The sequence below is a fragment of the Dipodomys spectabilis genome, unplaced genomic scaffold, assembly GCF_019054845.1.
Source record: "Dipodomys spectabilis isolate Male_0828 unplaced genomic scaffold, ASM1905484v1 ptg000532l, whole genome shotgun sequence".
NCBI lineage: Eukaryota > Metazoa > Chordata > Mammalia > Rodentia > Heteromyidae > Dipodomys > Dipodomys spectabilis.
Window position 1 is genome coordinate 1,876,312 of NW_024871209.1, and position 25,338 is coordinate 1,901,649.

The 25,338-nt window shown below is 51.2% G+C and overlaps 1 protein-coding gene across 3 annotated transcripts; it reads right to left on the reverse strand.

The window, feature by feature from the left end:
* Positions 1-3,644: 3,644 nt before the first annotated feature.
* Positions 3,645-19,914, reverse strand: Znf518b (zinc finger protein 518B). 3 transcript variants are annotated; one of them, XR_006145999.1, is made up of 4 exons: positions 19,875-19,914; positions 17,516-17,858; positions 5,267-10,111; positions 3,645-4,642 (listed from the first exon to the last, which is right to left on the reverse strand). XR_006145999.1 is itself a non-coding variant. In XM_042670295.1 (3 exons), exon 3 carries the CDS (start codon positions 9,924-9,926, stop codon positions 6,705-6,707), a length of 3,222 nt encoding a protein of 1,073 aa, XP_042526229.1. In that variant the 5' UTR covers positions 9,927-10,111; positions 17,516-17,858; positions 19,875-19,914; the 3' UTR covers positions 3,645-6,704. The 3 variants fall into 3 exon arrangements, 1 of the variants encoding a protein (XP_042526229.1); XR_006146000.1 differs by having other exon boundaries at positions 3,645-4,131; positions 4,507-10,111; XM_042670295.1 differs by having other exon boundaries at positions 3,645-10,111.
* Between the last annotated feature and the right edge of the window lie 5,424 nt (positions 19,915-25,338).

A 25,338-nucleotide genomic window follows, 5' to 3' on the forward strand; every position in this document is an offset into this window, starting at 1 on the left:
TTTAGAAGATGAATAAGCAAGTTAAACATATAGCTGCAAAAAAAAAAATCCAAGCAATTTACAAATGGAAGAGACTTAAGATGAGTACATTACAAAAATCTATGGCAAATATGGTTTTAGCTATGGTGTGACTCTTCTGTCTGCTCTTGTCTGCGTAGAAAATACAAGAGACCCATTTTACATTTCATTAATCTGAATGGAAACTTAAACTGCTGAAAAAGTAATGGGTTGAGTTTTAAAAGGTTTAAAACAAATACTGAATTGCACTAGGCCACTTTGCTGAACCGTTATGGGAAAGTCACAAGTGTTTGCCTCCTCTTGCCTTTTATGTAACTTACAGGGTTTTTTTTTTTTTTTTTTAAATTATGGTGATTATATTTCTCTCCAAATAACGAGAATGGATTACCAAATGTCTCTACTCTGACAGCTACTAGTGCAGTCAATGGGAATAACATGTTCCCATTATAATGCCAAGTACTCTCGGCTGCACCTAAGATTTCAAAGTTCTTCCAATCAAAATTTCAACAGGGGCTTGAACACTGACTTAAAAATGTGCACACAAAAAAAGAGCCTAGGGATAGCCAAGATCACTACTACAGATTCATGCTATCTGCAATAGCCAGTCTCCCTCTGTGGGTCCATAGTCCATGGAGTTACCCCCACCAGCTCTGAAGGAGAATGATTACAGCCTCAGCCACCAGCCAGCTTCCCAGCAACAGGAAGCGGGCCTGGATGGGGATGGAGGCGGTGCTATGTGCGGAAGCCTGGACTCTCACAGTGGATGTTGGGTAGGAGAGGGAACTGCACCTGGAACTGACTTTTGTGAGAACTCTAGTCTGATTTGATCTGAATTCTTTGTCATACAGAAAAAAATCTAGACCCCGATCCCTGGGGAAAAGATGGCTCCAGGGCATATAACTGGGAACCTGTAAGGTACATTGTATAAAGTTTATTTTTTAACGTGAAATGTAATATGATCACCTTTTTTATAAAGTTAGCTGACAGCTAAATTTCACTGAAAAGACTATCTTTTGATCTCAAGGTAGGGAATGATTTCTAAAATCAGCTAAAGGAAACAGGTTTTTCTCTTTAGACTTTTGAGTCTAAAATTGAAAATAATAATGAAATGTATAAGTTATCAGCAGGTCATTCATAGTAAATTCAAATGTCTGGGCCTGGGACTGTGGCTTAGTGGTAGAGTTCTTCCCTAGCATGCATGAAGCCCTGGGTTCCATTCCTTACATAAACAAAAAAACGAAAGGGGCATTGTGGCTCAACGCTAACCTTGAGCAAAAGAAGCCCAGCGACAGTGCCTAGGTGCTGAGTTCAAGCCCCAGGAATGGCAAAAATTAAAAAAGAAAATTGAACCTTCAAATGTCCAATGAATACTTGCAAAGGTATCAAGAACTAAAAATAAAGGACTTCCCACAACAGAAACACAAATAGACTCCCCAAGTTTGGTACTGCTAATATGTTGAAATGGCCATTTCTTCCGTTTGCTAGATTCCTAACATTGTTAGCACCTCACAAAGGCCAGACCAGCAAGCCTCTTTCCTCATGGATGACAGTCACGAGCCTATGACGGGGGGGGGGGGGGGGAGGAGTGGGGGAGAAGGGGGGTAAGAGTTGTCAGTGCTTGTCAACGTGTTCTTCTGAGCACATAGGTAGGGGTGCTGCACTAGCCCTTGGGGAGGTTGTGGGACTGCACGTGGAAATGTGGGGGTGGGGGTTCCAGTTGTGCAAAGTCCTCCCTTATTCTGCTGTCTCCATGATGGTGCAAATGGTGCAGCTACAAGAACTGGCATCTTTTTTTTTTTTGTCGTGAGGTTTGAACTCGAGGCCTGGGCACTGTCCCTGAGCTCTTTCACTCAAGGCTAGAGCGCTACTACTTTGAGCCATAGCACCACTGCTGGTTTTCTGGTAGTTAATCGTAGTTGAGTCTCTCACAGTTTCCTGCCAGGGCTGGCTTTGAACCATGATCCTCAGATCTCAACCTCCTGTGTAACAAGGATTATCAAAATGAACCACCAGAGCCCAGCTAAAACCAGCATTCTTTAAACAGTTGAATGAAGCCTGCATACCTTATTTTATGTTCATACATCTCAAGCTTCCCCCATGAAGCTCAGACAAGGACATTAATATTCATGATGTGGAAATTCTTCCTTGTCCTGTTCTGTCAGTAAGGGAGTCAATCACCAAGCATTACTGGACACTTGATGGATCTTGAGCTAACTTTTTAGCTTAAAATTGAAGCAGGGTAAGGCATCTATCCACGATAGATTTTTAGTAGGATTATTTGCCTGTGACCAAAAACTTAACATCATAACTGAAGCATGTAAAGTACACACTGAACTTCTAAATCATTTTTCTATTCTCCAAAGTGGTGATGCCATTTTTCATGGCCACCAGGAGTGTGACAATTCAACCCTCTCCAGTCTTTAGATTTCTAAGTGTACGTTCTCATTACAGTTTATGCTGCTTTAAAATGCTTGGAATATTAATCCCACTTGATTTTTCTTTTATTCTTCTAGGGGGTGCTACTTCATCTCTACTGCACAGTGCTGTTCTGAACAAAGTCTGAGTTCCTGGCCAGGCATCCTGTTCCAGCTGTGATGTGGGGTAAGCCGGGTGCCAGTGGCTGGCTCCCGCCTGTCAGCCGAGCTATTCAGGAAGCTGTGACTAAAGATTGCGGTTCTGAGCCAACCTGGGCAGGAAAACTCCGTGAGACTCTCACCTCTAACAAACCACTCAAGAAAGCTGGAAGTGGCGCTGCGGCTCAAGTGGTAGAGCGCTTGCCTTGAGCAGGGAAGCGCAGGGACAATGCCAGGCCCAGAGTTCAAGCCCCAGGGCCTGGCAATAAAAAAGAAGGCAACTTATACCGAGGGCAGCTGCAGCAGCAAATGACACTCCATAAGGCAAAGTAAGGGCCTGCCTGCCCACAGTTCTGTGTTCCTTCACCCGTCCCCAAGAAACATGGTGGGTCAGGTGCCACCGACCCTTCCTGAGCCCTTCCCAGTGACACAGCATGGGCCCGTGAGCACCTCTGCCTGACATGACGCCCTTCGGTCCTTTGCAGCCTGTTCTTCACCCCAAAGGAATAAGGCAGGCTCCACTGCCTTATTCCTCTCCACCGCTGGGACAGCTTTACCCTGCTCCCACCGAGGGTGACCACTCATTTCAACTCGGGTGGTAAACGAAATGGCCAAATGGCTGAACTTGACTAAGCAAGCCAGCTCTTTCCCTCAGGCTCTGCCAAGGTTCATCTCGAGGCCAGTTCACTCCTTGGCTTCCCACTACGAGAGGCCGTGGCCATTCCTCAGATGGCTTCAAGCTCCTTCCCCACTTATGTGGCACTGGGGCCAAGGGCAGTGAACACTAGGACAGCCACGCTGGGTCCAGGGCCTCGGGCTGCTGGGAAGCCTCCCCTCCTGCCCGAAGCCCCTAGGCATGGCAGCACACGGCTTGTGCCACCCAAACCAGCACGTCTCACAAACTCAAGTCAAAGCCCATGAGACAGACGGCCCTCACGTCACCATTAGCCAACAGCGAGTGAGGCTCAGCAGGCTTCAGAAATGGCGCTGCGACCCAAAACAGGCCGTGGAATGAGCAGCCACGCCTGCCACTTGAAATGAAGAGGCCAGAAAGAATCATAGTTGTTTTATTTAACAAAATTGATGCCAACCTCTATATACATTCGTGTTTCAAAACCAGAGCCGCAGACACACAAACTGCTACGAGCACAGGAATTCTAACAAGGCTTGACACATGAGACAAAGTTTTGTTTTCTGCTCTTCTAGACATTCGTGGGTTTCGAAGTCATCCTGAAGGCTGAGCACTGTGACATCTTCATTTTCTGGGATGGCTTACAAAAATCCTAGAGGAGGGATGAGACTCGCAGGGCTAATACACTGTGTCCAGGTGAGGAATGAGTTCAACAAACAGTACTTGACTCATGATAGGGGCTCATACACCCATGATAGGGGCTCATAAAATATTTTGAACTGGGAATAAAATCTCAACAAAATGTCATCTACTGAGTATACATAGTGGCTTTAAGATTTTATTAGCCTACCTGTCCATCTCATAAATGTATCCAGGTCATCTCACTTCTGGTCCCCGGAAGAAAAAAATCTACTTAAAAAAATTAACTTTATTAGTATTAGTAACAAAATGTAGTGACTGGAGAGCCTTCAAAACCAAAAACACACAAATATGCAACACAGCTCCGCCCTATTTCCTCTGTGGGTTTACTTCATGGTGCTCAGCTACAGTCAACAAGCTATGTTCTACAGCTAGTTATCTGGGGAAGACAAATCGCTTTTGCCTCTTCCCGCTTATGAATCCCAGGAGCCTTTTTAGCTCCTTAAAAAATTGTTTCATTCTGAATATCCCTAAACTTCATGACGTAGTCTACGTACAAAAATTCAGCTCCTCGTAGGCATTCAAGTTGTATTTTAGATAATACTTGACAAGGCAGCCGACTGCTGCGTTGACACCAACACTCACCTGGTCCATGGCCGGCTCCAGCCTTGCCATGCGGGAAAAAGCTAAGCAATGAGGTATAGACAGAAGTTGAACTCGCAGCCCTTCCTTCTCCTCTTCGCCACAACTTAGGTTCCTTTAGGGCAGGAGAGGAGAATAGCTGCAAGAGGACCAGACTTCAGGATTCTATTCGTCATGTGGCAAAACGGTACTCACAAAATTCATTTGCCACCAAGCACCAAAGAAAAATGTACAATGGCTAAACGCCACAATTTATCACAGGGGTTTCTTTTCCTGTCCCTCATATATATAGATATATATATAGATACAGATCTATCTCTCTCTCTATAGACATAGATCGACATCACTACAGATCAATATATAGAACAATATATACAGATTGGTATTGATCTAGATCAATATATAGATCTACATATATAGATCGGTAATGATCTACATATGGATCAACATACTGATCAATACCCATCTATATATAGATCTATAAATACATGTAGGTCCATCTACTGTGCTTTCATTTTCAAAAGATGAGATAAAACCACTGTAAAAATACTTCCAAAATAAATGATTTCTAGGATAGAAAAATGTTTTACATTTTCCCAGTTCACACATCATTACAAAACAAGAAATCAGAAAAATTAGCTCTTGCAATTTCATGGTAAAAAATATATGTGTACACATGAGATTTAAAAAAATGTAATTTTTAAGTTCAATAACTATTAAGCAACGTAATCCGTGCACTGAATTATAACAAAAAAATGATTACCTGTAATGAGAACAGACTTCAAATGAGTGCCATCACATCTACGTTTGGGAGAACTTAAGACTTTTTTTTGAAATTTTCACAAATCGGGTCCCTGATGGTCCAGTACAGCAGAAATCACCTTCGACGTCATTTTCATACGTGATAGCCTGGGGGGGAGGCTTCCCGTGACTGCCATCTGAGCCAGGCACGTCAGTGCCGAGCCTGGACAAGCAAGGAGTAAACATAGGCTCGCTCTGCATCTGCCAGGACATCTGTCGTCCTGAGAAGCCATGCCTGCACATGCAGAGAATGGGCTCAGGAGCTACGGTGGCTGCAGTGCCTTGTGAGACAGCGACTGCCCTGACACTTGTGGGAGAGATGGGAGAGGAAGTCCTTCCAGCAAAGGCCAACAGGAGGAAGTGTGACTGCCACCGATAGAAATTAGAAGCAGATTGTTATCGGCAATGGAAACCAGGGATTGTGTTCCTGCAATAAAGATGGTGGGGGTAGAACGGGGCAGGTGGGGGGGGAGGGGAGTGGTGGTCCTTCATTTTGTGGTAATTTGTAGTTATTTCATGAGGAACACACAGCTTCTGGAGCGGGGAGGGAAGGCATGTTCAGAACAGAGGGACCCCAGGAGCAGGTCTGTGATTCCAGGGGTCAGCTAGACATGGACATCAAACCACAGCAGACCTCTTGCCAACCTGCTTTACAAAGCCCAGCCGGGCAGTCTCCCAAGGTTTGCCTGTGGCGGGACTCTCCTTGCCAGCTAAAAGCAGCCACTTGGTGTTAGAGCATTAGGGGCAAAGGAGAGGCCCAAGATTTTCTTTTCTCTAAAAGGCACATTCCCTACTTAGCTGATACAGATCCAGATATTTCAATTTAAAGATGGTTTCTTTCTTCTAGCAAGGCAAACCCTTGGAATCATTCTTCAAAAAGAGTCCAACAAAAGCACAACTCGGTGCTACACAAAACACTTAAAAGTAATAGAGAATGAGATGGAAGAGGATGGAAGGCCTTTTGTGTGCGCGTGTTTAGAACCTTCCAAGTAACATGTAGAAAATCCGATTTCCATCAGGTACCAAACATTCAGGTGAGTTAAAGCAAAAGCAAAGCAAATGTTGATTCCACATGGTAGCTGGAATTCAGCATTTGTGGAAGGAGCAGGTGTCAAGCATTCTAAACTCAACCCTCTGAATAGAAGTGGATCTACTCAGAAAAATAAACATTGAACACAGACAGGTTTCAGACCCCACTGGCAATCTGATGAGAAGTTCACATCCCATCAGAATTCTGTGCATCCATTTGTGTATAATCTCAGGGGCTGCAAGCGCCTCTCACAACGACTCAGTGCTCTGACAGCAGACATCAGAAACAACCATCACCGTTCCTATAGCCTGCATCTAGAGACCCCTAACCGGAGAAATGAAGACAGTTTGCTTCCAGGGCCAATATTTGTTCATTTTCCCTTAGAAGACAAGACTTCCCAGTCTCTGGTGGCCTCTATCAGGTGCCGCTGGCCATGACTCATCCACTCTTCCTGGTCTTCGTAGAGCCGCCCACAGAACCAACACTTGAATATACACTGAGACGAGTCCTCGGGCAAGGAGTCTACCACCTGGTAGTTGTTCCGGTGGACCTTCTTCAGTTTCATTTTCAGCAGCATCTGCCTTCTCATCTGGCTGGCTTCGGCGGTGTTCTGGCAGGTCAGCCGCACATGGCGGCGGATACCCAGCTGACACCTCGTCCTCTCTGACAGGACAACCTTGAGGACATTGCCCTTGTACTTATTGATCACCTTCATGACATTGGTCACTTCTGGGGAATCCACGTCAGGATGATTTAACACGATGACTGGCTGGTTGCGCCGGGGACACTTAATCAGCTGGTCAGGCTTGGCAGCTACCAGTCGGAGCTGTCTTGAAACCTGGAAGATGGAAGGCTCCTTAAGGCAGCGACTGGGCTCGGCCTGGATCTTGCTTCTCTTCTTGGATGAGTTGACGTGCTTGGCCTTGCTCCTGCTGATGGTCAGACTTCTGGAGAGCAGTCTCCGTTGCTTTCTCCACTCACTGCCTCCGTGCAGTCCCTGCGCAGGGGCGATCTTCTTAGGGGTGGGGCTACAGAGGGCATCCTCTTTTCTTGGTTTAGCCCGAAAACATGTCTCCAAACTTGGGGACATGTTTCTTGGCTCACTTTCATTCACTAAAGGCTGCAGGCCGGAGTCGATCTGCATCCCAGGGCAGAACGGAACCGGCTGCGGTAACTGCGCCTCGCTGCAAGGTATGCTGACAGGGGTGTCGCAGGTGGCTTCTATGATCTGGGCGTCCTCGGAGGAGTTCAGAACCCTCAACACAGCTCCCTTGGGGATCAGCACTGGCGTGGCGACATGAGCCTTCCTGGTCACTCTGCTGTTGCTTTTCCCATCGCTGCCTGCGGTGCACTGCGGGTAGACTGGCTGCAGCTGTCCGGTGCCAGCAGGCTCATCCTGAGGTTTGGAGAGAGGACCCGTGGAAGGATCAGAGCCCGCAAGGGACACATGAATGTCCTCAATACCTTCCGGGGAGAGGGCTTTGGAAGTTCCCCTCGAAGCCTGCCCCGTGGACCGGCGAAGCGCACTGCTCGTCGACAGCGACGAAGGCTTGCCACAAGATTCAATGAGCTGAGCGATCTTTTTGCGCAACAGTTCGATTGACTTTATTTTGGATGTGGCACTGTTCCACTTAACGCCGTCTGGAACATTCTCAGATCCAGAGCTCAGAGAAAAGACTGACGAGATGACCGGGCCGTCGAAAGTGTTATTAGTCCTTTCAGAATCCTTGGGTTGCACAGGCTTATCCCCAGGCTGCTCAGCCCTCGCCTTATCTTCTGCCGTTAGGTTTATGTGTAAATACTCACTTTTACACGGTGAGGAACTCTGGTGCACAGCGGACATCTCGTCGCTTCCCTCCATCTGGTTATTCCCTGGCTTCCTACCAGAGGACAGCATCTGACTTCTAGATTCACTCATCTGACTTACAGATTCAAAGCTCTTTTCTCCAGGGGTGGGAATGGCTGCAGGTGCTACAGCAAGGGGCAGCAATTGCTGTGAGTCGCTGTGTAAAGTCCTGCCACCATCTGCAAAAGAGAGGGAGGATTTACACGGAACAGGGTTTGATGGGGCTCCAAGGCCACACACAGCACTGATTTTTCCTACAGAGGCCGGAGAAGGTCCTTTGAGGGCCGCAGAAGGAAGCGCAGGCCTATACGGATGCAACGCCAGCTTCTTCTGCAGATCCCTACTAGAACTGGAACTGAGGAAGGGTTGTCTGTGGTTGTCCACGCTGGAATTTGGCATGAGGAAATCGTAAGACCTCAGCCACTTCACGTTCCGAAGGTGTTTCTGGACCGAGGACTGCAGATTCTCCATGCTCCCCAGCTCCCGGGGGTTCCCTTCGATCCTCGGGGCCTTGGTGCTCTCTGCAGGAAGTAGCTGTCCTGGCTTGCTTGGGCCCCTGTCTGTAGCCACGGGCTCGGGGTCCGCTCCGTCACCTCTGGCGGCTTCGAGGCGCGGGTTTTCTTCCAGTGGGAAGAGTTTCAGAACCAGCTGCTGGGTGCCGTTGACGACCTTCACGTCGATCAACTGGGCCAGGCAGTTCGTGGGGACCACCAGCTCCGCCGGGGCCACCACGGTCAGGGGCACCCCAGGCTGCACGAGCTCTTTGGAGGGAGACAACACCTCCACCTCCACGTTTTTGTTCCCCAACAGACTCACCTCACTGGGCTCGGGGAAGGTCATTTTATTCGGGATGCACACTACGTCTTTTTGGTACTCCCTTGACTCTGGTAACAACACAACATTGCGTGCTTTGTCTTTATTTGTGTGGAGGGAGAACTTGGAGAGCTGACTCGACAGCTTACTGTGAAATGTCGTCCTGGGACCAGGAGCCTTTAGAAAGTCGGTGTTTTGTCTGGCGACACTGGTTCTCTTGGGCTCCAGCTTGGCCACAGCCTTGAGGGGCCGCTTGGCGCCGGCCCTCTCGTGCACGCGCCGCCGGTGCTTGACGATGTAGTCATTTCGAATGGCCCCGTAGTCGCAATACTCACACCGGTAGGGGAATATTCCTGTATGCTTCACCAGATGCCTCTGAAACTCGCCTTTTGTGTAGGAAATGTAGCTGCAGTGCGAACAAATGAATTTGATCTCTTCGTGTTGAAGCGTGTGCTTTTTGTACTGCAGGGGGTCCTTCGTGGAAAACCGACATTTGTCACAGTAGAATTTCCCTGGCTTAAAGTTCCTGACCTTGAATTTGTTATTGACTGGGCTGGAGATGGTTTCGGTTTTATTTCCGACATGGGCGGCGCTGGGATCGCCGCTGAGGAAATGGAATTGGGGAGGGGCTGCGTGCAGGCTGCATTTGAAGCAGAGGTACTTGTCTTCCTTTTGGCCTGGCCCAGCGCCCTTCTTCAAATCCTGAAGTGGGATTTTCTCAATGCTTTTGCACTGCTCACACGTGGCGATGGTCATCAGTGCAGCCTCTGCCTCTGAGCCTTGATACAAAAGGCTCTGTGCTTCCTGCCGATCCGGCCGAGTTGCTCGGTTGGAGTTTGGTTGTTTGGGTGACATGGTCAAGGAACTGGGTCCACCATTCATCGGGGTGGTGTACAGCTGTTCCCCAATGTCCTTCATTTTCTTTATCTGCATTTCCAGAAAGAGCTGCCTGGAACTCACCAAGATTGCACAGGACGCAGTTCTCTGGAGGTATCCTTGGATGTATTTTGTGACAGGTGGAGGAGCAGCAGACACTTCCTGGGTAAACACTCAGGCACCATTTTTTGTATCTGGCTGCCAATGAGGCTGCCTCCAGCCCTCTGCTGTTCCAGGCAATACTATGGGAGAGGAGAACCAGAAAGATGGTTAGTTTTAAGAACTTGATGGTTAAGCTATTACTAAACTCACCCTACATTTCCACGGTATGAGGATTCCAACACAGATCATAAACGCGTGTTACAGCCACACTACAACCAAACAGGCCAGCTTAAATTAAAAACGCAGCTCCTTACAAATCACTCCTTTGGCCAGCCCTGAATAGAAGGACACTCCCCCCCCTCCAAAAAAAAGGACAGCAGTGGCAGGCACTCAGAACAGCCTCTGATCAGTAAAAGCTACGTTTTGAGTATTCATGAGCACATCCAGCAACGTCACAGGTACGCGTTCCTATGAGCCTCACAAACCTTACACACGACATGGCCAGTTCAGATTCTGACTCATGCCCAGGTACTAAGTGGTAGAGCAGTGCTCCCTGCCACAGGTGTTTATACTGCATCTCCATCACGACTTAGGGTTAGCTCTGATGTCAACTCTCACCCGCTCAGTTTGCTTTCACAGGTGGCAACTAAAGCCAATGATAAAAATATTGCCCAAGACAAATAATTCCTTCACGATCGTATTGAGCATCTATCAATCGCTTCCAGTTGCTGGAGGATAGTGCTCAAAAGGAGCCAGTTCCTACCCTTCAGATGCATACACCATGACAGGAAGATTATTATGTATTCAGTTGTAAATTGGAGAAGCACCGTAAAGCAGAGGTGGAGGGTAAGGAATGCTGCATGTTAGGAAGTCACAGAGCAGCCAGGAAAGGCTTCTGCGAGGTGAGTCACATCTACGTAGACTCTGGGGTCCAGGAAGTGAGTCCTAAGGAGTTCAAGCAGAGAAGGCCAAGGTCTGCGGGCGGCGGCCCTGGCTCATGAGGGCTGAGCAAGGAGTTGGAGTGGAGGCTGCAGACATGATCAGAAGGGAAGGGGAGAATAGCCAAGGGAAAGATGAGCAGTATCACAGCAATGTGGCCTTTCCTCTCCTGAGACAGAGGGCTGGGCAGGAGACCCAGTCGCTGGCAGAACATGGCCTGGTTTATACTCTAGCAACAGCCTCTGGCCTCTACAAAAGAACAGGAGTCTAAAAGGACAAAACAGCAGTGGTTAGGCCATGAATGGTTGGGACCCAGGCTTCCTTTTGTCTCAGGAATGTCAGGCTAAGAACCACACAAAGCCAGTGTAAAGGCCAGCTTAGGGGAGCAGAAAGGCCCCCCAAAGGGTCAGAAGAAACAATTACTGCATTCAAATCTGGCAATTCTGAAAAGCAACCAAAGAACCTCTACTAGAGGACAACCTCTTCTATCCGACATTGGAGAAAGCTAGTTACCTTCTCTGAAAAGCAATTCCAGCTTGCAATCAGACCCTGACTGCACTGAGCGACTCGCAGCAGGCCTGCGGGACCACACCTGCCCCCTCACACCCAGGATAAGCAGAAAAGACCCAGGCACTCCACTCCATGTTCAAGCCCGGACCTGCATGAGGCAGGGGCTGTAAGTCAGCACAGAACACAGGGATGCTTCGAAATGGCAACACATGAAGGAAGCCAAGGGCTTTTTGTTCTACTACCCAGATGTATGACTTCCTCTCACACACGCACTTCCAGCCTGTCAGGCCTTGTATTTAGGGGTGGGGCTAGTCTGTGTTTGGACCTCTGCTCTATAGCACCTAGAGGGACAAAAGGCACAGGTCTGCCTACAACCGCTATGTCTACACTCCTGATAGACAGCTGGTAGACACTGCCAGGAGCCACTAGGAAAGGCAGAGGTATACTTTATTCCTGAATTTGTAAGCTAGTTTTAGAAAAGGAAGACAGAAATGACATCTCAAACTCCTGCCTTTCACCAAGCGATGTCACAAGCAAGCCATTCATCTGCATGCCCACTCATCTGGAACTCGGGTCTGGGCGAGATGGTTTCCAAGCCCAGTCTGACAGTGGGGATGCTTCAAGGCACAGACTTTGTCATCACGAGCCTCCCTGCGTTCACATCGTCTCCCAGCCCAAGGCCTCAGCAGCAACCAGGACCCAAGAAAACCACAGGCCCCAAAAACATGGAGGCTGAATTCAGGGAATCAGTCTAACGATTCTGAATCCAGATGAGCCTCAGAATCACTGCTAAAACAGACATGGCTGCTGTAAAGGAAGAGGAAGAGCCCCCGGGGTTTGTAAGAACTTCAGGTTGTCCTTAGTACTGGAAATCACTTAAAGCTCCCTGGGACACCTGAGTCCGTAAGTCACTCCATCAACTAATCACGATAGCTGCTCTAAATACCAAATTGCTTCCTTCCTCATTAGGCACCATTTTACCATAGTTTTCACTGTCAATTATGTACCCATGAAAGAAATTGAAATGGACTCCCCTATTACTTCATTCTACCTGGACTGGAGTTAGGGACATCATACCCACTCAACAGGCCAGTGATTAATTTGCACATTGCTTCTCTAATCTGATCAAGGCTCTCAATTCTAGCCCAAAGATTTGCATACACATCAATATGTACATTGTAGTCCTTTAATTTAGATGGAAAGATGGAAAGAGAAGGGACACATAAAGGTGAAGGACAAAGAAGGCATTACATGCCCCAGCACAACCATGCTATCAACATAACTGAACATATAGTCGTTCTACTCCTCAAGACCCGACGTGACAGTATTCACAATGAACCTGCACTACATCTGCCAGTATCCGTCATCTTCCCAGCCTTCACGATGCTTCAGAATTCTAGAAAAAAATGCCTTGCAATTTCTCTCTAGTCCTTCTGAAACTCAGAAGTGTGTCACTGCTTCTAAAACTTTAAATAGACTGAAGGCATGATTGGCAAGAAGTGGAGAACACTGGAGGAGAGTCCTCTGCCAAGTCCTCAGCCAGAATGGCCGAGGAACATGGTCCTGTTGGAGAAGCCTCTGCATAACCACCTAAGCAGTTACACACGTGCCTAACTCAGCACAGGGTCACGACCCACTGCTAACTGAAACCACCTCCAGTTCGCATGTAATGTACCAGCCTAGAGCACCTCGCCATCATCAAACAGGCTCAGAATCCTTCTGAGAGTCTAGAGTGGGGGGCGGGGGGAAACCTATCTAGTCCATCTGAAGCCTAATTATAAAATGCTGAGTATCTCAGGTAATTTATTGACTTCAACATTGATTGTGCTCGTGATCTCACGGCTGAATGTACCCTGTAGTACTTTACCTAAGAAAAGAGCAAAATTCAACATGGGAGAAAAAGACCCCACAAGGATAGATTTCACTGAATGCCTACTGCATTTACACCAGGATAAAGTCACAAGAGTCTAAGAACCATCTTAACCTGGAAACCATCTGTATTCTCAATGGAGAACCCACAGGAGCCAAGTACCAGCACAAAACACGAGGCTGTGATGAGACACAGTTCCATGGGGAAGTGGGACATGGAGCCACAAGGGAGCAGGTGATCCCTGCCCAACACCATCTTCTCCACTTCTCAAACAATTGCAATGCTACCACACGGCCGCTTCCCTCAGCAGAAAAGATGTGAGCTCTCTTGATCTCTGCAGTCTGTATGGCTCTTTGTAGGGGGAAAAGAAACTCGTGAGACAAAGGCACAGGGAAGCACAGGATGGAAAGAGGACAGCTTTGACACTGGAACTTTTTACATCTGAGTCCTGCAAGGAGTCAGCCCTGGTGTTATCAGCCCAAGAGCTGCCAGGTCCCTACTCCCTGCACGATACCCCCACGTTGGTTTGCCAGACAGAGCTGTGCTTGATGTGGAAAGAGCCCACGGATGGCACCAGTGCCAGCATCTTCCTACCTTCCGAATGTAGAGCCGGCACAAAAGCCTGGCCGTGCACCAAGCCTAGAAGCATTTTGTTTCTTTCAGGTAACTTAGGAGGGCTTCAAGGATACAGAAGCCAGGAGAGGTGGCCACGGAGAGGCAGCATGCGGTCACAAGCCTGACCTTCCACTGGGTGGTCTTTCCTCCAAGGGAGAGCCAGGGAGGCCCACCTGCAGGGACCTCTGGGATTTCTTTTACATTCTGAGCTCACTTGCCTTCACTGGTTGATTGGTTTGGGAGGGCAATGGAGTTTGAACTCAGAGCTTTGCTGGGCAGGCACTCTAGCATTTGAGCTGTATCTCAATCGTTTGAGCTTTAGTTATTTTTAAAATAGGGTCTTACATCTAGGCCCAGGCAGGCTTTCTTCCTAGCTGGAATGACGGGTGCATACACACACACATCCAGGATCCTTTCTCACTTTTTGCCCAGTCTGGCTTCAAATCTGGATCTTCCTCATCTGTCTCTCAAGTTGCTACTATGCCAGGCACGAGCAACTGGTGTTCTGCGCTTGCCTCATTCCTTAAACACCGTGAGGGCGGATGGGGAAAAGAAGCAGCCAGTTCCGTGGTACCTAAGGCTATGGAAACACAAAGGGCTGCTTGAGCTCTCCTTGAAAAGGAAGCCTCTGACTTCTACATACGGGAAATGACGGATGTCCAACAGTGGTGCTGTCATATTTAAAGCTCGTCCCAGCAGTCCCTCACCTTGGGGGGTAAGCTGACAAACTAGCTTCCTCCTTGTAGACCTCAGTGACAGTGTTTACCCAGAGGTCACTGTGAAAACTAAATTCAGATGAGCTACTGAAACATCCTAAGTTGTTAAATAACTTATTTCCCATTTTGAATGACAAAACAATGTCAACCACTCAAATAATCAGAGGTGGCAAGACACAGGCTTCTTAGTTGTCTGACAACTGCCTTTCCAGTACACAAACTGGATCTCATTGTGCCACTGTATTCACTCGGTTGTAATGCCTAGAAGTGATTTCGCCATGGGGCCAAAAGAACCTGGCTTGAGTGGCAAAGGTTCCGAGCTGCTTATAATTACTGTGGGAAAAGTACCACTAAAGTGGTGGGGGCTGGGGGAGGAGGAACTCACTGAAGTTGAGGTTCAAGTGTCAGCTAGTCACTTTCTCCTCACCCTCTTCTCCTGAAGTTCGGCCACACTGTGAAATGGTTCCACTGTGCTAGATGTCAACATGAAAGGGAAGAGAAGTAGTTGGCCAAAGCACATGGCTTTTGCACAAACTCGGATGTAACTGGCCAGCCAAAGCCTCTGGAGATGGGACCACGGATGGTACTAGTGTATGCAGGCACACAGTGACCTGAAAATCCTTCCACAGTGGCTCCTCACACACATGGCTGGAGCAAGAATGTGACTACAGCCCCTGCAGCTCCCACCTGTAATCCTAGCTACTTGGGAGGCTGAGATCTGAGGACTGCGGTTCCAGACCAACTCAGGCAGGAGAGTCTATGAGACTCTTATCTCCAACTAACCAGCCAAAAACTGGAAATGGAGCTGTGTGGCTCAAGTAGCTGAGCACCAATCTTGAGCAAAAAAGCTAAGGGACAGAGTGCAGGCCCCATGTACAAAACCCAGTACTGGCACTAAAGAAAAAAAAGGGCTCCCAGATTTGCAGTTCCACCCCTCATTTGTCAGATCTTTTGTAGTAAGGCCACAACAAACTATTATCAAGCTATTAACAAGCTATTATTAATGGGTCATTATGAGAAAATAAGGCCTGGAAGGTGTTAAGCCATGGCACAGCTACTCAAAAATTATATCCACTATTATTTTCATCTACTAAGCCGTAACAGCCTTGTCTTCATTGGCTTTCCTAGCGATCCAAATTTGAATATAATTCAACCACAGTGAACCACTCAGCAGCCTGTAGAAAAGTGAGACCTGAGACCTGGGCACAAGTCCCAGCAGAGTCTTTAAGAAGGCAGCCTCAGCTGGTGCTGGTGTCAGTGGTTCACAACTGTAACCCTAACTACTCAGGAGGCTGAGAGCTGAAGAAGGTGGTTCAAAGCCAGTCTCGGCAGGAAAGTCCTTGAGACCCTTTATCTCTAATAAACTACTCAAAAAAAAAAAAATGTGTGGCAAGTGGCACTATGACTCAAGTGGTAGAGCGTTAGCACTGAGCACAGAGAGGCTCAGGCACAGAGCCTAGGCCTGAGTTCAAGCAAAAGCTTCTGCAGTTTCACAAATCCGAATTGAATAGGATGGGGGTAAATGGATTTGAACAGGAGTCTGTCCAGAGAAATGCCTAAACAAACTACCTTACACTCACAAATGACTGACTGCGAATTGAGGGACAGTTTGATAACAATAAATCGTTTTCACGGTGGCTTGGAAATGTACTTTTCTCTCAGAAGCCAAGTATGGGACTGGAGCAACTGCATGGGGGAAAGAGGGAGGCGGAGAGCCAAGCGGCCAGGCACGGCAGTGACTGGAAAAAAGGACCTTGGGAAACAAGGAACAACGCTCAAAACCTAGTGCTCTGGCTGACGGTGTCCATTCAGACTTCTGACCTAAAGAGCCTGAGTTTTCTCACCAGGAAAGTAAGAATGATGGCTGACTCCGCTGACATGAGAGTGAACGAGGAAAAACGATGGATGGGCAGCTGTGTGGCAAAGACTAGATGTTCTGTCAAAAAAGAAGCCAGCACACTCCCACGTCCCTCCCCCCCAGGTAAAATCCACAGAAAAACGAAAAACCTGCAGGAGGTGCCCTGAGGCTCAGAACTCTGGAGCCTTCCTCCTCCCAGGGTTCTGTGACTGGCGGGAGGCCTATCAGTGGAGTCTACTTCCCCAAACAAAGGAAGGGATTTTATAGGCTTTCAACGCTCCCAAGGATTTAGAAAGCCTCCAAAAGACAAGACTTAGGCCAGTGCTAGGAGTCCTAGATGTTAAAAAACTTCCAGGTTTTGTATGTGGAAGACAATGTTAAGAAGCTTATTAGAATACAAGGAGTGTGCCCAGCAAAACTACAAAATTGGTTTTGTTTTTTTTTTCGAATACCAGTGATTTCAGATCCCTCAGGCACTAAAAATGAAGGGCAAGGGGATTTGTCAAAAGTCCGTGGGAGAAATAGAGAGGGAGAGGGTGGAGCTAGAGGCCTGGCTCAGTTGGTAAGAATTCTAGTCAGGGGCCAAAGTGGCAGATATTTAGTTCCTTCCCTGACCAAAACCCACCACAAGAAAACCCTCCCCTACACCTCAGGTCCTTAGCTGCAGCTGCACTACGATGACCCTCGCTTGTCAGGACGTGGTCCAGAAGTGTAGAAGGCTCTGAAGAGCAGTTTATCTTACAAGACACTGGCATTGCCTAGAGCTTTCTTTGGAATGATGCTACTCAAGCCTCAATTCCCCCACTCCCACCCCCACCCAAAACCTAATGAGTGTGACCTAGGAAGACACCCACCGCAGCTAACCAGGGTGCTCAAGGAGGCTCTGTCTGTCCATGCCGGAGCCCCTTTGCCCTAGCTGGTGGCAATTACCTGCTTCTTTTAAGATAATAGGTCTGGAGGAAGTATTTGGCTTTTTGAAGTCACAGGGACTTGGAGAGCGGCAAAAGCCAGTGCTAGGACCTCAGTCCAGTCTAACCTGTGCTGTGTGTATTGTGGGACAGTTCATCAAAGTCTCGGGTCTCTCTCAGTACGTTCCTCCTGCTCAGAGCCTTGGGGTTGTAGATGCGAGTCAGCTGTGGCAATTCTCCTGGGCTCTGTCTTCCTCTTTCAGGCCTTCTCTTCTCTGGCGCTCAGGGCATGCCAGTCTCAGGACTTAGGCCCCAGCATAGATGGTTGGGCTCAAAACCCCAGGATGCAGAGGCCGGCAACCGAAGCCAGACACTTGGGTTTAAGTCCTGGATCGGCACAGGTGTGCTTTCTTGGACATACTTCTTCTGTAAGAAAGTGAGTCCAAGACATGTTTCTCAGGTGCTGTCCTCCTGAATGATTAAATAAAATAAAATTAAAAAAAGATTCTCAGGATACAAATGACCCAATGAATCAGATGGTTCCCATCTACATAGGATGGGTGTAGGCTGAATGGTTTAAAATTCTTCCCTAGTGATTCCTGCGTCTCTCCGTGCCACCCCGTGATGTATTTGGTGAGCTCTACCTGCTTTCCCACACGCTGTAGTGGGCTGAGCTGGCATGTGTGAACGGCTGAACGGAGAGGACAGCAGGCAGTTTGGGAATAACGAAGACTGGGGTGATGTGCAATGGCGAAGTCCCCGGTTATGATGACCACCAGACAGACCATGAAAGGCACTCAATGTCCTTGGCACAGTGAGTGAAGAAATGGTGGCCTTAGAGCGACACTAATAAGGCTTTTCTTTGTCCTTCCTCTTGCACACACAGGGCTCCGATCCTCTTACAAGGTATAGGATCAGGAGGGATTTTTTTTGTTTTTCTAAGATGGCATTACTAGATTAAAAAAAAATTACATTAGCAAAATACATCAGAAAAAAACCCAATAAGCAGAGCAAAGCTCTTTGGAAATTTCACAACTAAGGTGTCATTGGCATAATAAAGATGGATCATTTCTGAACTGGACACTCGACAATACGCATATTAACAGGTATATGTATGTACCTAGACACAAAACAAAAAAAACAAAAAACAATTTTTAAGCTCGTCCTAACGATGAGGAACAGGATGCAATTCGAAAGCTTGAATGTGGCATTCTTAGAAGTTCCAGGCCTTGCCACCCACAGCACCTCCACCCCGCAGCGGCGGGCAGGCCAAGGCTGGTGTTGAACTCGCGTGTGCCTGGGAGGGAGGGGTCACCTGGATCCCGGCCCAGGACAAGCAGCTGCTGCTTGGTTTTCTCCCGAGCTGACTTCAATTCTGAACTCCAGGGGCAACGCTGTCGGCCTCCCGACGGGCTGCCCTCGGGTGTGACTCCAGACAAAGCCACTTGCCAGGCGGCCACATGCTCTTGGCCTAAATGGTTCAAGATCCTGGTTTGTCATGAAAGAGTCTCGGCCTCTGCGGACAGATGGGGGCGTGGGGGGGGTGCGGTCCCCCTCCTCCCTTTTGGGTTAAGAAATGTGTATTCCTTCGTGTGTCTCCCCCTCCCCTCCCCGGCCTTACCCTGCCCTCCAGACCTCAGACAACGGGATGGGGAGGGCAGGATGGCCGGTCCCTCCGGAGGGGACACGGGCCTCGGGAACAATCGAAGCCTCTGCCCCCCCCCCCCCCCGCGGTGGGCCGGCGCCCGGACCCCCGCCCCGGCTCTCCCGGGAAGGACAATGCCCGTCTGGGTTGTAAGTTTATTGTTGGCCCGGGACGCAGCCGGCGGAGGGGGGGGGGGGGGAGGGGAGGCCGTCGCGTCCCGGAGTCCGTCCGTCCGTCCGTCCGTCCATCCGTCCATCCGTCCGTCCGCCTGCCCGGTCCCCGCGGGGCCCCTCGCGTCCTCCGCCCCGGGGAGCCGGGAAGCGGCCGCGGCGCCGGCCGCCCGGGCCCGCAGGAGGCTTTAAAAATGGCCTCCTGACGACACTTCCTGCCCGCCGCCGCCGGCGGGGACCGCGGGGCCCGGCAACGTTCGAAACGCGGGGGGTGGGGGTGCGGGGACCGGCCGAGCCGGCGGCCGCGCACCCCGGCCCCCGCGCCCGGCCCCCCGCGCCCTGCGCCCGCACAAAGGCTGCGCGCGCGCGCGGGGGCCGCGACCCGCCCTCCGCCCTCCGCCCTCCGCCCTCCGCCGCGCCCCGCGGCCTGTCACCGCGGCCCCGCCCGGGCCCCGCGCCCCGGGGACCCCGCCCGGCGCTGGCGGGGGGGGGGGGGAGGCTCCCCGCCCGGCCCCGCACCCACGCGGCCCCGCGCCCCCCCCCCCCCCCCGTCCCACCCCGGCCGCGCCCAGCCCCGCGGGGCCGCCCCGGGCCGGCGGACCTGGAGGCGGGGACCCCGGATCCCCCCCCCCCCCCCGGCACTTTGCCTCCCCAGCCCGAGCCCGCACTCACCGCGCCGGGCCGGCGAGCCCGCGATCCGCCGGTCCCGCCGAGGGGCGTCCGCCGCACCCGCCGCCCGCGCCGAGCTCGCGGTAGGTCCCTACCGGAGGGGGCGGGGCGGAGCCGGCCGCCGCGCGCCTGCGCACTGCCGCGCGGCTGCAGCGGCCCCGCCGGCGCCCGGGGCCCTGCGGCTGCGCCTGCTCCGCGCCGGGCGCCCGCCGGGCCGAGCGCGGGGACCCGGCGCGCGGCGCCCACAGCCGAGAGCCCGGACGGCCCGTCTGCAACCTGAGAACTCGTCCTGGCCCCCGCCGCCCCGCCCCGGCTCCCGCACAGGCGCCCGCACGCCCTGCCGCGGTGAGTGGAAGCTCGGACCCTCGAATGCCCCCTCCTCGCTGGAGCTGGCCCTGAGTTCGAATCTCCTGTCGAGACCTTGGGCCTAGTCTTTGGTTTCCCCGGTGGAGTCCGAGCCGCCCACCGGGGCTTGTGCGACTGGGCCGTGCCCCCCTCCCCAGCTCCGTTTTGGGGGAACCGTTGGCAGGGTGCTAGCCCGGGGCGCAGGGCCGAGGGCCAGCCACCGACCTCCCGGGACGCCTCACCCTCTTCTGGTGGTGGTGGTCTAGAAAGATCGGAGCTGGGCAGGGCATGTCCGTGTGGACCTCCAGATGGGGGAACCTTGAGCTCTGCCCGAGGTGAGGGAAGCGAGTAGGAAAAGTAGAGGTGCGGAGAGTTCCAAGCCCCCTCCTCCCACCAGCGTGGGGCCGGCCGGGTTCTAGCCTGGGGGCCTTGTGCTTGAGGGAAACTGAGTCAGGAGTCTGTGAACGTCCTGCAGCTCTGATCCCGTTCGTGGCGTAGCTCAGCGCTGGTAGAAAACGAGCCGAGCGTGGTCTAAAAGTTCCCCGCCATCCGAGCTGGAGCAGGTGCAGGAGGGGATCGGGGTAGGAGCTGCAAGCCTGGCCCTCCACCCCAACCTCGGTGTCTCCTGTAAGGTCAGTCCGCCTCAGGGCCTTCCTCAAGTCAGGTGTTGGGGGCTCAGACCCACAATCCTAAGTACCTTAGGGAGCTGAGAGCCAAAGGCCTGGTGTGTGAAGTCAAACCAGGCAGAAAAGCGTGAGCCACGCCATCCCCACCATAACCAACAAGAACTGGCTCAAGAGGCTGAGAAAGCCCGAGGTCCTGAGTTCACACCCTGGTATCCGCAAAACAGCGAACGAAATCGTAGGCCTTCGCTTCCAAGTGACTGTCTATGTTTAGGAAAGCAGGTGTAGCTAGTTGCCACAGTCTCCGACATACTAAAAGGGACTAAAATACGGTCTAGTTCTCAGAAGCCCAAATGCAACTATTAGATCCCATAGGCTGCAGAGAGTCTGGAAACATTGTTTCAAGCTAGAAAGGGGCCGTGCTGGGATCCAAATGGTTCTTGAAGGAACCATTAAGGTTGGAGTGTGGTTTTGAAGAAGGGATGATTTGTCCAACAATACGGACCCCCTCGCCCCCACTTCCAGGCTTCCAGCTGCTGTTCACATCTTCATTCCCGTCATCACTTACCCACATTCTCCCTTTGGTGTTCCATGGTTGGAATTGCATTCTCCAGAAGGTGCTGTCCAAGCCCTGTCACCTGGTACTTGTAGATGTGACCTTGCTGGGAAGTAAGTGTTCAGGATCAGATGTAATGAAATTAACAAGCAGCAAGTGTCTTTGGAAGAAGAGGAGAGATAGAAAGAAACCTTGTGAAGATGGATACATGAGGAGAAGCTGGCATCCAAGACCGAGGCCAAGCGTGGGGTTTTACAGCCAAAAAACAAAAATGACAAACAAGAAATGACTGAGGTGATTGGAAATTGGGAAAAATATAGCCTGCCACCAGTGGCTCACCCCTATCACCCTAGGTACTCAGGAGGCTGAGATCTGAAGATTGAGGTTCAAAGCCAGCTCAGGCAGGAAAGTCCGTGAGACTCTTATCTCCAAGAAACCAGAAAACCAGAAGTGGTGCTGTGGCTCAAGTGGTGCTTGACGTTGTGCTCACCTTGAGTTGAAGAGCTGAGGGACAGCGCCCAGGCCCAGAGTTCGAGCCCCATGGCCAAAAAAAAAAAAGTTCCAAAGACTCCATCTGCAAAATATCCAGCAAAAATCCAGGCTGGAAGTGTGGTTCAAGTGGTATAGTGCCATCTGCGCAAGCCAGCCAAATAAACCCTAGTCCCTGATGATAAGCTCTAAGACATGAAGAGAAAAAGAGCTTTCTCAGCAGAGAGAGGCGTATGTGCAACTGCCCTGAAGAGGTCAGGAGCTGGGCATGAGAAGGAAAGCAGTTGTCTTCTCTGTACAACTAAAACCTGATCTGCTAGGCACCAGTGGCTCACACCTGGGATCCTAGCAACTCTGGAGGTTGAGATACGAGGATCACCATTGCTGTTTGGTGCCAGCCTGGGCAGGAAAGTCTGCCACACTCTTATCCCCAATTAACTATCAAAAAGCTGGACGTGGAGATGTGGCTCAACTGGTAGAGTGCTAACCTTGAGAACAAAATATCAGGGACCGTGCCCTGGGTTCAAGCTCCGAGAAAAAAAAGAAACAACACAAATGAAAAACGAACTATGTGAACTGTGTCAGGCACTCTGAGACCCAGAGGAAGGTCGACAGGGCCATTTACAAGGGATTGGCCTCTCGTTGGGCACAGCCTTCTGTACAACACTGATTCATTTTTTTCTCTTTGCTTTTAGCACTCTTATTAGGCTTGACCAAACCCTCACTGGATTTCATGTACCCAGGTCTGGGATCTTCCTGTAGTGCTCAGAGATACAGACTGTAAATCTCAGACCCTTTGAAACTATGTATAAACCAGCTGGGTGCCAGCTTACACCTGTAAGCCTCCTTGAGGTTTGAAAGCAGTCTGGGGCAGTGTCTCATCTTCAGTTACCAGCAAGAAACTAAGCTGGAGATTTGGCTCACGTGGCCGAGCAGCAGTCTTGAGCAAGTGAGCTCAATGATCAAAAGGTCCCTGAGCTCAAGCCCCGGTTTAAAAGAAAAAAAAAAAAGTCATCCTGTTGGGTCTTGGCATAAGGACCACTTTAAAAAATATTCCAGAAATTCTTAGTAACTTCTTGGAGCCCTTGTTTGCTCATCTACACAAGAAGAAGTCTTTGGGGCCTGGTGTCAGTGGCTCACGCCTGCAAATCCTAGCTACTCCGGAGGCTGAGATGTGAGGATAACGGTTCGAAGCCAGCCCAGGCAGGAAAGTCCGTGAGACTTATCTCCAATAAGCTACTCAGAAAAAGCCAGAAGTGGTGCTGTGGCTCAAGTGGTAGCACAGCAGCCTTGAGCACAGAGAGGCTCAGGGACAGCGCCTCAAGCCCCAGGACTGGCAAAAATTAAAAACAAAGGCCTGTCGTCCCCAGGGTCGCTACACATGACATGACATACTCGAGGCCCTGGACCGTCACTCTTGTCCCCAGGGTCGCTACACATGACATACACGAGGCCCTGGCCCTGGACCGTCACTCTTCAAATCCTGGCACGCAGGGATCCGCGCCCTCACCGCGCATCTTTTGGTCACTGCCAGCCTCTGACACGCTTTTCTCCACTGCAGCCGAGGTGGGGGGTGGGGTGGGGAGGAGTTGGGGGGCTGGGGGGGGGGAAGGTGGTCACCAGGGCAGCCTTTCCTAGACCATACCCAGCGCGGGCTCCTGGGCCGCTTCCCGGCATCCTTCGCACACGGGGCGGCGCCGCCGGGCCCTCCGCGCCCCGCCCAGCTGCCTCTGCAGCCCGAGGGTCTGCAGCAGCGCGGGGTGCGGCCGGCCGGGAGCCGCGACCCCAGCACGGAGCATGCGCGGTAGGTACGTAGAACCGGGAAGGCGCTGGGAAGCGGGGGAGGCGCCGCGCACTGCAGTTCCAGCAGCGGCCTGTGGTGTCGCTGTCCGGGCTCTGCGGGCGTGTAGATCTCTACCAGGCTCCGCTGGCGGGCGGACGGGCGGGCGGGGCCTAGGGAGCCCGGACGGGAAGGGCTGCTTCTCTGTGGCTAGGCCAGGCCAGGCTGCTGGGCTGGGGGCTGCCCCAGGACTCTGCGGGGTGCTGGCCCCGACTGTGCTCAACTGATCCAGGTTAATTAACTGAAGATAAATAGCTAGGATGACTCCGCAGTAATCCTTGCCTTTAATCTCTGCTGCTCAGGAGGCTAAGATCAGGGTTCAAAGCCAGGCAGGAAAGTCCCTGAGACTCATCTCCACGTAATCACCAGTAAAGCTGGAAGTGAAGCAGCGGCTCCAGGGTAGAGCACTAGTGTTGAACAAACAACCACCACCCTCAGGGACAGCGCCCGGCCCCGAGTTCAAGCCCCAGTCCTGGCACTAAGGAAAATGAAAAATCTCACAGCAATCTGATCAGACGCTGCATGGTGAAGGAAATGTGGCTGGAGTAAGTCGGACTTGGTGTGGTGGCTTGTGGCTGGGCTGTGTGGACTCAGAAAGAGGACAGGGGTTGTGACAGCCCTGGGCATTGGCCACCAGGTCTCCGCGGTGGGGCAGGTGGCATCAGGTCTGACCCCTGGCTCCTGGCCTCTCACCCCCATTGGCAAGGGAAGGAGGTGGTCTGCTGGCTTTCCAGTTTGCCGGAGCAGGTCACCCCGGGGGCTGTAGTTCCAGGCTGGCCTCTTCTGCAGCACTGACCACTAGACTTCCGTGGGAAGTGCCCTGTTCTGTTCCCTCTGCCCGCCCCCCCTTCTTTCTCCTCTTGACCCCGCAAATCACCTTCTCAGAGGTTTTTTTTACTGCTTCCTCAGCGGGTGCTCCATGTTCTTCATAATAAACGTCACCCCTCAGTCTTCCCACCATTAAGCAAGTCACCCTCTTCCTGATTACTCTTCCATTCCCAGCCCCTGTGGTAGGGAAGGCCTGGGACTGCATGGGTACCTCACAGTTACGAGCTATTAAAAACACACTCAAACACCTGTGGTTGGAGTCACTAGTGTGTACTTAAAAGCAGGCTTGGAAACCCACCCAGGTCCAGATATGAGCACTGAACTGTTCACTCATGCTTTCTTTCTTTTTTTTTTCAGTCGGTCGTGGGGCTTGAACTCTGGGCCTGGGCATTGTCCCTCAGCTTTTTAGCTCAAGGCGACCGCTCTACCACTTGAACCACAGCGCCACTTCTGGCTTTTTCTGCTTATGTGGTGCTGAGGAATCGAACCCAGGGCCTCATGTATGCAAGGCAAGCGCTCCACCACTGAGCCACCTGCCCAGCCCTCACTCACACTTTCTTCTGTAGGTTTTTCCCCTCTGAGGAAATAACGGTGCTGACAGTGTGTTCCCCGGCCCCCCCCCACCCCCGAAGGCGGCCGTGTGTTGAGGTCTGAGCTTCTGTACAGAACCCCAGTGCTGCTGCTCACCTGGAAAGCTGCAGGAAGAAGTATCCCTCAACCCCCCAATCTTGGTGCCTTCAGAAGACAAGGTTCATTTTCACTCACATTGTGAGTGTTTGCTTTCAC